The sequence below is a fragment of the Pongo pygmaeus genome, chromosome 2 (genome assembly GCF_028885625.2).
Source record: "Pongo pygmaeus isolate AG05252 chromosome 2, NHGRI_mPonPyg2-v2.0_pri, whole genome shotgun sequence".
NCBI classification, from domain to species: Eukaryota; Metazoa; Chordata; class Mammalia; order Primates; family Hominidae; genus Pongo; species Pongo pygmaeus.
Genome location: NC_085930.1, coordinates 84148635 through 84161106, shown reverse-complemented (window position 1 = coordinate 84161106; position 12472 = coordinate 84148635). Strand labels below are relative to the sequence as shown.

Here is a 12472-nt window from a genome sequence, read left to right as displayed (position 1 = left end):
CTGCCTCGGCCTCCCAAAGTGCTGGGATTACAGACATGAGCCACTGTGCTTGGCGCCCGACGCCTGATTTTCTCAGAAGAGTTTTATAACAAGGCAGGGTACGATGGCTTGCACCTGTAATGTCGACACTTTGGGAGGCCAACATAGGCAGATCAGCTGAGCCCAGGAGTTTGAGACCAGCCTGGGTAACATGGTGAATCCCTGTTTCTACAAAAAATACAAAAATTAGCCAGGTGTGATGGTGTGTACCTGTAGTCCCAGCCACTCAGGAGGCTGAGATGAAAGAACTGATTGAGCCAGGAAGTGGAGGTTATAGTGAACTAAGATCATGCCACTGCACACCAGCCTGTGTGACAGAACAATGCTCTATCTCAAAAATAAACAAAAACAAAATAAAACAAAACAAAAACAAAGAGGAGTTTTAGAACAAAACCTTGGAGGAAAAACATATCCTCTCTATTCAGGGGAGGAGAAGATCAGATAGGGAGAGCATGGTAATTTGCAAAGTGCTCCCACATCTCCTCAAAACCAACCTGCAAAGCCATTGTTTTGATTAACTCCAATTTACAGATGAGGGAACCGAGGCTCAGAAAGGATAAGTGACTACTCAGAGGGATGCTGCCAGTCTGCGTGATTTCCAGTCCCACGCTCTCTCCACTACTTAGTGTAGTTTGGACAATTTCAAAACAGTGTGCGCCACTTCAACCTCGTGATCACTCAGGAAAACCACCAAGAACAAGCTTAAGTGAAGGCAAGGGTCTGGACTGGGCTTGCCCAGAATTAACTCGCCAGCCTTGATGTCCTAGGGCTCAAATGTTTGAACAACTGAAGGACTGTCCCTTTTAGGCCTTCCTTTGCCTCAGGCAAGGGATCTTCCCTAAGGAAGGTTTGTGAAATTAACCTTTCTTTTTCTATTCCCCACCTCCCCGACAACTATAGATTACAGCTTCTTCAGACCAAACTTAGTCTCAAAAGTCTCATCAGAGGTAGATAAGAGACCAGACAGGATGATAGTAATAATGAGGATAATAATAACTAAATTAATAATAATAGCCCAAGGGTGTAGATTACTTGCTATAAGCCAGATGTTGCCCCGGGCAACGTTTACATACATTTGATTCTCATGACAGTTTTATGGGAAAGATTCAATTTTACCGATGAGGAAACTGAGGCTCAGAGGGTGTCAGTCACAGGCTTGACTGGGGCTAAGTGGGGAAGGTGGGTTAGCAATCCATTGAGTGTGAGCTTTTGGGCCCTGAAACCCTCATTCACAAATTGACTTTAGAATCACCCCCCGTATGATTTCTTATCCAGGGTTGTTTTTTAAAAATCACCCCCGTAAGTGACTGTGTTCCTTGCATATCTGATATTCCCAGGAAACGTGGCTTTTCTGGGAAAGACAGCAGTAGAGACACAGTAGCTTTTTTTTGAGTCTCACTCCGTCATCCAGGCTGGAGTGCAGTGGCGCCATCTTGGCTCACTGCAACCTTCGCCTCCCAGGTTCAAGCAATTCTTCTGCCTTAGCCTCCTGAGTAGCTGGGATTACAGGTGCCTGCCACCATGCCCAGCTAATTTTTTTTTTTTTTTTTTTTTGAGACGGAGTCTAGCTCTTTTGCCCAGGCCAGACTGCAGTGGTGCTATCTCGGCTCACTGCAAGCTCCGCCTCCCGGGTTCACGCCATTCTCCTGCCTCAGCCTCCCGAGTAGCTGACACTACAGGCGCCCGCCACCGCCCCCGGCTAATTTTTTTGTATTTTTAGTAGAGACAGGGTTTCACTGTGTTAGCCAAGATGGTCTCGATCTCCTGACCTCGTGATCTGCCCGCCTCGGCCTCCCAAAGTGCTGGGATTACAGGCGTGAGCCACCATGCCCAGCCTCAGGCGTGAGCCTTTAATGATACTAATGGTCTATAAACTACCTTATGCTCTTTTTTTTTTTTTTTTTTAAATCTCCTGCCCCTTTCTTTCCATTAAAAACAATTGGTGTTTGATTTTCATGATTTCTTCAAATTTCTTAACCTAGAAAAATGTAAATACACACACACACACACACATATATAGAGAGAGAGAGAGAGCACAGAACAGAACTGGTGGGAGATTGTGGTGAGGAATCATGGTGTTTTAAGTGGCATCCTTGAACATTCTACCAAAGCCAAATGGGAAGATGACGAGAGTGTTGGGAGTTTCCGAAGTGAAGTACAACTCCGTAGCTGGAAGTTTTCAAGGTTGGAAGGCATTATTTTGTTAGTCCGTTAAGGGGCACATTATTCAAAGACTTGGCTGGGAATGAGTGCTAGGTGATCTGTAAATAATCTACGAGTAACGTCTACCAGGAGTCGAACATTAACATCGTAGAGGCCAGGCTTTCAAAGGGGTCATTGGCCTACAAAGGGAAGCATTGCCTCCACCCTTTAACTGTTTCTCTACAACTCCAACGATTGCATTAAAAGGACAGAATGGAGCAGGTAGAGGGTGAATTCAAATATAAACACTCTCTGTGGATGTGGCCAGTGAGGCAGTTAGAAACATTAAGTGTCTCCGCAGCAACAAATACAACTGTTAGGTCAAGTGTATGAAGGGTGAGGCCCCTTCGGGGCAGCTGTGAAAGAAAGCCCCTATTAATCCCTTAACTAAGCAGCTGATGGATTTAATCTTTTTGTGCATACATTATAACTCTTCGAACACAAGATTATTGTAAGTTTTTTTTTTTATCAGCATAAGCTATCAAAGTTTTTTTATAGATTTCTTCATCTCACTAATTAACAGATGACAGAAAACAGAACTTTGGAGAGCTTCTGGTTACAATTCGCTGTCATTCTGGCTTCAAAAACTGTAAGAAAGCATCATTCCCTGATTCATTCACAAAAAGAATAGGTCTCTATTTGAAGAGCGAAGAGATCTCAGTCTCCTGCCTTAGAGATCTACTATCCTTTGATTTTGTATCCATTGTTATTTAAAATAACCACATAAAATGATTCTTTAGGGTTATTTTGCATAATAATATCAGAAAAGAAAAGCATTACCTGGTATAATCTCCCTTGGCTTCCTGAAAACAACAAACAAAAACAAATAGTGTTGATCAATATGTATCTTTGTCAAGCTAAATGAGTTTTATCTTGATTACTTTCCCCTCTTAAAGTTCCTGAGTTTTGTTTTGAAGAGTGTTTCTCAGAAATACTCTCCCTATAGCCATAAGAAGAATTAGGCGTTGATAAGAAAACCCTGACTGTCCTGTTAGGAATATTCCTTATTCTTAACAAAAGAAACATATATATGTGAAAAAGCACAAACAATTATTTCTCACTGTACGTTTTTAAGATCACATGATAAATGCTTTTCATTCAAGTGGCACACTTTTTAGACTGGAGGAAGACCTTTTAAACCACAATACAGGTAAACCAACACATACTATTTGTTTTCCCTTTACTTTTTAGACCAGCATGGAAACAACTAATGCCTTTAAGAACTAGAGGGCTCTTTTACTGGACCACAAGAAAATGTATACAAAAGTTACTAAATTTAAATGAAAATTACAGCTGTTGTAACAACTGCTGCCTCCCAAATTCAAGTATCCCAGAGCTCTCTTCCAGGAATATGGGTTTAACTCTTATCCTTCAGAGCAATCTAAATTTCATTTTTCTTTGAGACTCACAATATCACATTGTAGCTCATGCAAACTATTCTCAAGCAGAAGACGGTGGCTCACATTTTTCATCGGCAAACAACTAACTGGCTTAAAAATCCCACAGACACTGGCCCATGCAAAAGTTTCAGAGTTGCAGGCAGTTAACAAAAACGAAGAAACACAAGGGAGCTGCTAAGAGGCAGTTTGTCCAATCTTACCTGTAAAATAAACGCTGCTAACTTGAAGATGGTTTCGCTGTCTACTTCAATTTGCCCCTGTTGATGGAAAAGGAAAGCATCATTGAACATGGGGCTGTCCTAGATTGTAGCAAATGGCTCTGAAGTTGAGGAAGCTGTCACAGCTTGGCACCTCCAGTTTACGATCAAATGCAGATCATACCATTGCAGGGGAAAGTGGGGGGTGTCGAGAGACTCATTGAGGGTTAAGGCGAAACCACTGTGTGTGTGTGTGTGTTTGTGTGTGTGTGTGTGTGTGTGTGTGTGTGTCTATTTTAAATAGCTGTGGTGAGGGATTATGTTTAGAGAGCAGTATTCAGGAAGAAACGGGAATGACTTTGAGGCTAAACATTCAGAAAACTTCTAAATGAAAAAATTTTATCTCTGCAAGTTCATTTTTAAGCACTCTGCAGAATTTCCTAGATTCATTTACTGAGTGTTTTCCTGGGATAATTTTTTCCCCTGTGTTATAGTACGGTTATTTCAGTATACACACAATGCAAATATTATTAAAAATATAAACTCACTTCTGTGTCAATGACACATTGTTGAGTTCATATTTGTACTATTATAGATAAAATGTGAGGCCTTAAAAATCAGTTACAGCAAATGCTTTGAAGACTAAAATTCTGTTGATTTACATTGAAGTTTGAGGAACTCTAATTTATCAGTTTTCCTTTTTTTTTTTTTTTTTTAATCATTCAAAACCCCAAAGAAAAATTGGAGCTCTGGGCCTTGGTAAAGAATGCTTTTTCAGGGCCTGGCACAGTGGCTCATCCCCATAATCCCAGTACTCTGGGAGGCTGAGGGAGAAGGATCACTTGAGGCCAGGAGTTTGAGACCAGCTTGAGCAACATAGAGAGACCTCATCTCTACCAAAAAAAAAAAAAAAAAAAAGCTTTTTCAGTAGTCCAGTAGGGATGCATAGATATGTGCAGAAAGGGTATAGCTCTATCAATAATACTCATATGCACCTTTATATTTTTTAAACTGCGATGATACATGAAATATTATTACTGAACCATATTATAACAATGAATGGTATAGAGGTGTCTTTATTTTAAAAAAAGGTTTTAGTGGTAATGTTAGCTTATAAGTTTTAACAAATGCAAAAACAATTCTATGTAACCCCATTATTGCCCAAGTCCTGTATAATTAGTACTTGAAAGGGCATAGTATTTAAGAACATGGAATTGTGGAAATTGCCCTGCATTCTTTCTTCCTCCCTTTCACCTCTTGAATCTGAGCTGGAGTGTTTCCTAGTTATACCAAGTGCATCAATGGGGAGATTAAGTCATTTTAAAGTAAATATACAATAGACAGGTTCAGAGAGGTAGTTATGCTCAGTGAGGATTTCTGAAAGGATTGTGCTTTTCCCTCAGGTTTCCATGTGATTTGAAGAGGGTTCTCAAAAAACAAACAATAATTATTTTAAAACCCATGAAATAAAATGAGCAAATAAAAACCCCAGGGTGTTACAATGCCAGCAGTGATAATTATTCATGTTTCCCTTATATTACAAGATGAAAACAAATTAATTTCATCCTCTAACACACAGGCCGCCCTTCTGAAACCTGAGGAGAGGATCTGCTTCAAAGTTTTTTGCCTCAAAAGCTGACAGGCCCAGAGCCTTGGAATTCAAAGCTCGCCCATAATCTCTAGAAACAGATTACAAAATCAAAGGGAAGCCAGGTTGATTGCAGAAATCAACTGCCCTCTGCCTTTCAGGCAGGAGACGTTGGCTTTCCAATCTGGTGAAAGACGATGAGGCGGTTCATCCAACAGGTGAGGTGGGTGTTGATCAAGATTAAATTTTAGAAAGGCTACATTCCTTAGTTCAAAGAAAAAGAAACTCACGGCAAGGGAGGAGGGCTAACAGGAGAACTCAAAAACATCATTGGGTTTGAAATTAGGCAGGAACTCAAAGTTAAAGTCAAATGTGTCTTAAGATCTTAGAGAAGAAAAAATTACTTAAGATGTTAAAAACGCTAAAGCTGAATAAAGTAAATTGAAAATTACTGCCAACTCCTCTGACATCCCACGACCCACCTTTGCCTCATCAGAACCTCAGACAAGTCACCTGAAAAATATTTCAGACACCAACTTTTCAATTTAGTAAATGGAAGTTCAGCAGACAGAAAAACCTACAGCAGATATTCTTAGGGAAGCAGCCAAATAATTTTCTACTTTTGAAGGGTTATTAAGTATTAAAAATGCTGAAATGAGGAACTGAGCAAGACAAGTACCAGGCTCAGACAGCTCCAGAAGAGTGGGGAGCAAATATCCAACTCACCTGTGGACTTTTCCACCTACACAAGTGGCCCCAATACAGTTCTGGTGGAGGAGGGTGACGGTGCGGTGAAGGAGTGGGCTCTAGCAAAATCTTGTTCCAGGAAGAGAAGAGAACGCATGCTTTGGCAAAGGCCCATATTCTTTTAAAACCCTCAGCCCCTACCTCACCTTCCATTGAACAATCACCTCTAGAAATCCCAGGCAACAAATTTTGAGTCCTAATACTGACTGCCAAAGTTCTTTGACTCATTCATGGAGTTTACTAAACAATATATCATTCAGCTGTAACACTATTTGCCCAGTTCTCTGCAATTTCATTTGGTGAAATTTAATTAAGACTTATAAAGAACTCCAGGATTTCAAGCCTGAAGTGTAAAACCTATTTTGGAAGTGCTGTCTGCCCAGGACGGAACATTGCTTTTACTCCCAACCATGGCAACAGAGGTAACCTTATAGGTACTGGGCAACCCAACACTTGAGAGAAGGATCTCCTCAAAGAGAGAGGTAACGGGATCCTTCAGTGGGTTTCCATGACTGTCATGGATAAACAAAGAGAACCAGAGAAGTGAGTCAGATGATGTGGCTGAATGCACAAAGGTAATATGAACAGTATCAAGTCCTGGTGCCACACCCTCATGGCTAATTTAGCTGGATTTTAAATTCAATCAGTAGGTCACTGGGTTCAGGTGCCACATAGGACATCTCATTTTTGTCTTTGGCTTCTTGGCTCTGTTGACCAAGACACCAGGCTAATGAGGTGAATTCTAGGTTTTGATTGCCAAGTAGGAGAAGAGAATCAAAGACGGTTTTGGGGCTTGCAAAGGAAGTTAGTGAAAATATGATTCCTATTTTTTTTTTTTTGCAGATGATGGGAGGCAATGAGGATCAGGAAGATGAAGTGTAATGTCCAATCCCCTTGAACATGGCAACTCTGGACTCCCTGTCCAGTGCTCTTTCCAGTCTACCGTGCACTAGTTAACTTTTTATGACTCCAGTGCAAATGTCTCATCAGGAATCCTCCAAAGGTATGTTTTTGGTAAAAACTGGAAACAGGTGAGGCTGTGGAAAAATGAATCCAAATGCTACCTCCACTGTTGCTGGGACTGTATGTTATCAACACACACTCTCAAAGTAGAGTGGGAAAATATTTCTTAAGACTGATTCTGCTCTTCCCATATGGATCAGTACTTCATGGAAACTTATCTGCGCTACAGCAATGAATATTAATACTGTGGTCACAAATGCTTAGGATTTAGACATACTTGAGAAACTACTGGGACACCTCAGTTTGTTTCCAAGCCTACTACTAATTATCTATTTTAAGTATCAGTCTTTAAAATTAACTTGTAGAACACCAACAAATAAATGTAGAAGAAATGAAAAAGAAAATTACCCTTGCACCTCTCCTAGTACTAATTGATTCAGGCAATAATCTTCAATAAATAAAAACTATTTATTGAAGTCTGGCTCAGTGGCTCACACCCATAATCCCAGGACTTTGGGAGGCTGAGGTGGGGTCACTGCTTGAGCTCAGGAGTTTGAGATCTGCCTGGGCACCATAGTGAAACCCTGCTCTACAAAATATCAAAAATTAGCTGGGTGTAGTGGCTCATGTCTATATTCTCACTACCAGGGAGGCTGAGGTGGGAGGATGGCTTGAGCCTGGGATGTCGAAGCTGCAGTGTGCCGTGATCATGCCACTGCACTTCAACCTGGGCAACAGAGCAAGACCCTATCTCAAAAACAAAAAATAAAAAACTCACAACTTTTTTTTTGTTTGTTTTGTTTTGTTTTGTTTTACGGAGTCTCATGCTGTCGCCCAGGCTGGAGTGCCGTGGCATGATCTCGGCTCACCACAACCTCCACCTCCCGGGTTCAAGCGATTCTCCTGCCTCAGCCTCCCAAGTAGCTGGGATTACAGGCGTCTGCTACCATGCCCGGCTAATTTTTGTATTTTTTTAGTAGAGATGAGGTTTCACCATGTTGGCCAGGCTAGTCTTGAACTCCTGACCTCAGGTGATCCACCTGTCTTGGCCTCCCAAAGTTCTGGGATTACAGGCGTAAGCCACTGCACCCAGCCAAAACCCACAACTTTTGAGTGAAAGTTTGACGAGAAACAGGACAGGATATTTACGTAATCACAAATACCTCTCCATAGATTACTTATTAATCACAAAAGGGAAAACAGTTAACTCTTCCAAGGGAAGCTGACACATACCATCTTAACCCCGTGATGAGATATTGCCAATAATGGGATAGATCAGCTTCATGAGCCTCTTGATCGTAAGGTATGCATGGAGAATGACACAACCCCACCGATCCTATGAAATGAAAATGTTTCACGACTGGAAATTGGGGGCTGGGAAATGTCTGATTTGTAGCATTAGTTGATGTCGGCAGTGTAAATACTCCCACTATGGCTGATTTCAAGCTACCAATATAACATCACAGAACACGGAGTTGGAAAGAGATATGAGAATTAGCTCTCATGAGATGGTACAAGCTGGCTCCAGCACACCATGGTGTGGCATTCCTGTCAAAAATGCATTACTAGATTCAGTCATGAGGAACCATGAGACGGATCCGATCTGAGGGATATTCTATAAAACATCTGGCTTATACTCTTCCAAAATGTCAATATGGTGAATACGAAAAAAGAGTTTCCAATGTAAAGGAGACTGAAGAATCATAACAACTAAGTGCAGCATGCTATCCCAGATCAGGAGGAAATATTACAAGAACATTACTGGGACAACTGGACTGTATATTAGGCAATAAATAGTAGAGGTTCAATGTTAAATTTTCTGAATGTGATCATTGTAATAGGGTCACATAAGGGATGTCCTGAATCTTTTTTTTTTTTTTTTTTTTTTGAGATGGAGTCTCACTCTGTTGCCCAGGCTGGAGTGCAGCGGCACAATCTTGGGCTCACTACAACCTCTGCCTCCCGGGTCCAAGCGATTCTCCTGCCTCAGCCTCCCAAGTAGCTGGGGTTATAGGCGCGTGCCACCATGGCTGGCTAATTTTTTGTATTTTTAGTAGAGACAGGGTGTCACCATGTTAGCCAGGATGGTCTCGATCTCCTGACCTCATGATTCGCCCACCTCGGCCTCCCAAAGTGCTCGGATTACAGGCATGAGCCACCGTGCCCGGCCTAGGATGTCCTTGATCTTAGGAATATACAATGAAATATTTAGGGATAAACAGGTATGATGTCTGTAACTTACTCTCAAGTGGGTCAAAAAATTTACATATGAAAGGAGAAAGCGCAAATGGGGCCAAACGTTAAAAACTGGTAAATTTGGTTTGGCAGACACACTGACATCTTTTGGTACTATTCTTTCAACTCTTCTGTAAGTTTGAAATTGTCTCATAATAGAAGTTTGAAGCCTGGTCCAGTGAGTGGTATGTGCCTGTAGTCCTAGCTACTCAGGAGATGGAGTGGGGAGGATTGCTTGAGCCCAGGAGTTCAAGGCTTCAGTGAGCTGTGATTGTGCCACTGCACTCCAGCTTGGGTGACAGAGCAAGACCCCATCTCTCAAAAAACAATGCTTGCAAAAAGAAAAATATGGACATATATTCCCGGAGTGGTGGATATCTGTTTTGACTGGCAAGTACCCTTCTCTTTTTTTGAGCAGACAATTCCATTCTTTTGGATAATTACTTCTTTCCCTACTGGCTCTAGTAGAAACGCATCATCATTTTTTGGGAGAAGGATGGAAGCTGCTCCAAGGACCCACTCCAGGATTTTCTGAATTAGACCAAAGGGAAGAAAGTTCTCTCTCTCTCTCTCTGGGGGCAAAGTTGGGAAGATGTGACCTAGAGGGAATCAATGACCACAGATGGAAAGGAGCTACCTGACACTGGTAGTCAACTGTATCCACTGCTGAGCAGGGCCAGACTTCAAAGCTTTTACAGTTCAAAAATTGACAAGAATTCTACTCAAGCAGGGTGCTCTGGCTCGCACCTGTAGTCCCAGCTACTCAGAAGACTGAGGTGGGAGGACTGCTTGAGCCAAGGAGTTCGAGGCTGCTGTGAGCTGTGATTGCACCACTGGACTCGAACCTGGGTGACACAGTGAGACCTGTCCTTAAAAAAAATAAAAGGTTGGGGGATGGGGGGACTATTTGGATGCTGTCTAGGATGCTCTCACTTTGGTTTACTGCCAAGCCAACAAACAATGCAAAGAACAGATGTGATAAGGACACAAATGAGTGAGTGCATGCAGCCGCCTGGAGTTTAACTCACATCTCATTTCTCCTGAGGACAGATCTACATGGAGGGAGGAATATGCTGGGTCAGAGAAATCCACAGTTTTTGTTTGTTTGTTTGTTTTTGAGATGGAGTCTCACTCTGTCTCCTAGGCTGGAGTGCAGTGGCACAATTTCAGCTCACTGCAACCTCCCCCACCCAGGTTCAAGTGATCCTCTCACCTCAGCCTCCTGAGTAACTGGGATTACTAGCACACACTACCACACCCAGCTAATTTTTGTATTTTTAGTAGAGATGGGGTTTCACCATTTTGGCCAGGCTGGTCTCGAACCCCTGACTTCAAGCGATACACCTGCCTTGGCCTCCCAAAGTGCTGGGATTACAGGGGTGAGCCATGGCCCCTGGCCACCCGCACTGGTTTTTATACAATTAGGCTGGTGGTGGAGGAGCCATGCCAACACTGAAGACCTCTACTACCCTACAAGGCGATTCTTCCTAAGCCATAGAAACATATTCCTCTGTGCTGATGCCTATTTTCCAGGAGTTACTATGCCCCCTAGAAAGCCAGGCCATAGCTACTACATTTGTACCCCACTCCTACTCACATCCTTTGGGTACATCATTTTCTCCCTTTTTGTCCAAGCTAGTTGTTAGAGGTAATCTTTATGGGGGATGGTCTCAGTGATATAATGCCCATTCATTCTTCTAGATCAGGGTTTTACAACCTCAGCACAACTGATATTTTGAGTGAGAGAATTCTTTATTATGAGGCTACCCTGGGCATTATAGGGTGGTAGGCAGCATCCCTGGCCTCTACTCACCAGGTGCCAATAGCAGCCTACCCCAAGCTGTGACAACTAAAAACATCTGTAGACATTGCCAGATGTCCTCAGAATGGCCCATAGTTGAGAACCACTTCTCTAGATTCTCTAAGTTTTATTCTTGGGTTAGGCTAGAATAATCAGAAACCTATATAAAGCATAAGGGCTCATCCAGGTAAAATTGCCTTTTTGGAACTGTGTTCTGGCATTACTCCACCGGCTTATGTTGAAAAGCAATATAAGCAACAACCCTCAGAACTCATTATTTGAATACCTCCAGTGTGTTGTTGAGAACACTGTTTATTACACAATATGATATCCCATTGGGAGGATCCATGGGAGAAGTTTCTGATTTTTCATATCAGTATTGACTGTGCCCCTTCTGAGCAGCTCTTTTATTTTTACCTTAATGACCACTCTGAGTTATGTAAGTGATTGTAACTCGCTCTTTACTTTGGCTCTTAAGAGAAGTTGAATTATAAATTTGTGGGCTAAATGCTTTATACTAACCATGCTAAATATTTTATACTAACCTTAATCTTGGCAGCATCTAGTTATTTCTACCTTTATTTTCTTACTTATAAATAACACTAATTTCATCACTTACTATATTTTAACATGTTCAGGATTGGTTTTTTTTTTCTTGAGACAGAGTCTCTCTGTCACCCAGGCTGGAATGCAGTGGTGCTATCCTGGCTCACTGCAGTCTCAACTTCCCAGGCTCAAGCAATTCTCCCACCTCAGCCTCCTAAGCAGCCGGGACTACAGGTGTGTATCACCATGCCTGGCTAATTTTTGTTTTGTTTTTGAGATGGAGTCTCACTCTGTCACCCAGGCTGGAGTGCAATGGTGCGATCTCAGCTCACTGCAGCCTCTGCCTCCTGGGTTCAAGCAATTATCCTGCCTCAGCCTCCCTAATAGCTGGGACTACAGGTGCGTGCCACCACAGCAGGGTATTTTTTTTTTTTTTTTGTATTTTTAGTAGAGATAGAGTTTTGCCACGTGGCCAGGCTGGTCTCAGACTCCTGACCTCAAGTGATCTGCTTGCCTCAAGCCTCCCAAAGTGCTGGGATTACAGGTGTGAGCCACCGTGCCTGGCCATAATTATTGCATTTTTTATAGAGACAGGGTTTTGCCATGTTGCCCAGGTTGGTCTTGATCTCCTGGGCTCAAGCAATCCTCCTCCCTCAGCTTCCCAAAGTGCTGGGGTTACAGGCGTGAGCCACTGCGCCCAGCCAGTATATTCAGTATTTATTTTTTTTATTGAGGTACATACAGTAAAATGCAC

At 42.2% G+C, this 12472-nt stretch overlaps 1 protein-coding gene across 4 annotated transcripts in view; it reads right to left on the bottom strand.

Moving 5' to 3' along the window:
- FRMD4B (FERM domain containing 4B) overlaps positions 1–12472 on the bottom strand; it is a 372375-nt gene that overhangs the window by 76685 nt on the left and 283218 nt on the right. For all 4 annotated transcript variants that reach the window (XM_054481543.2, XM_054481540.2, XM_054481542.2 and 1 more), the window contains 2 exons: positions 3842–3898; positions 3022–3044 (listed from right to left, as the gene is read on the bottom strand). In XM_054481543.2, the coding sequence (XP_054337518.1) occupies positions 3022–3044; positions 3842–3898 (80 nt within the window). The remainder of the gene's footprint in view (positions 1–3021; positions 3045–3841; positions 3899–12472) is intronic.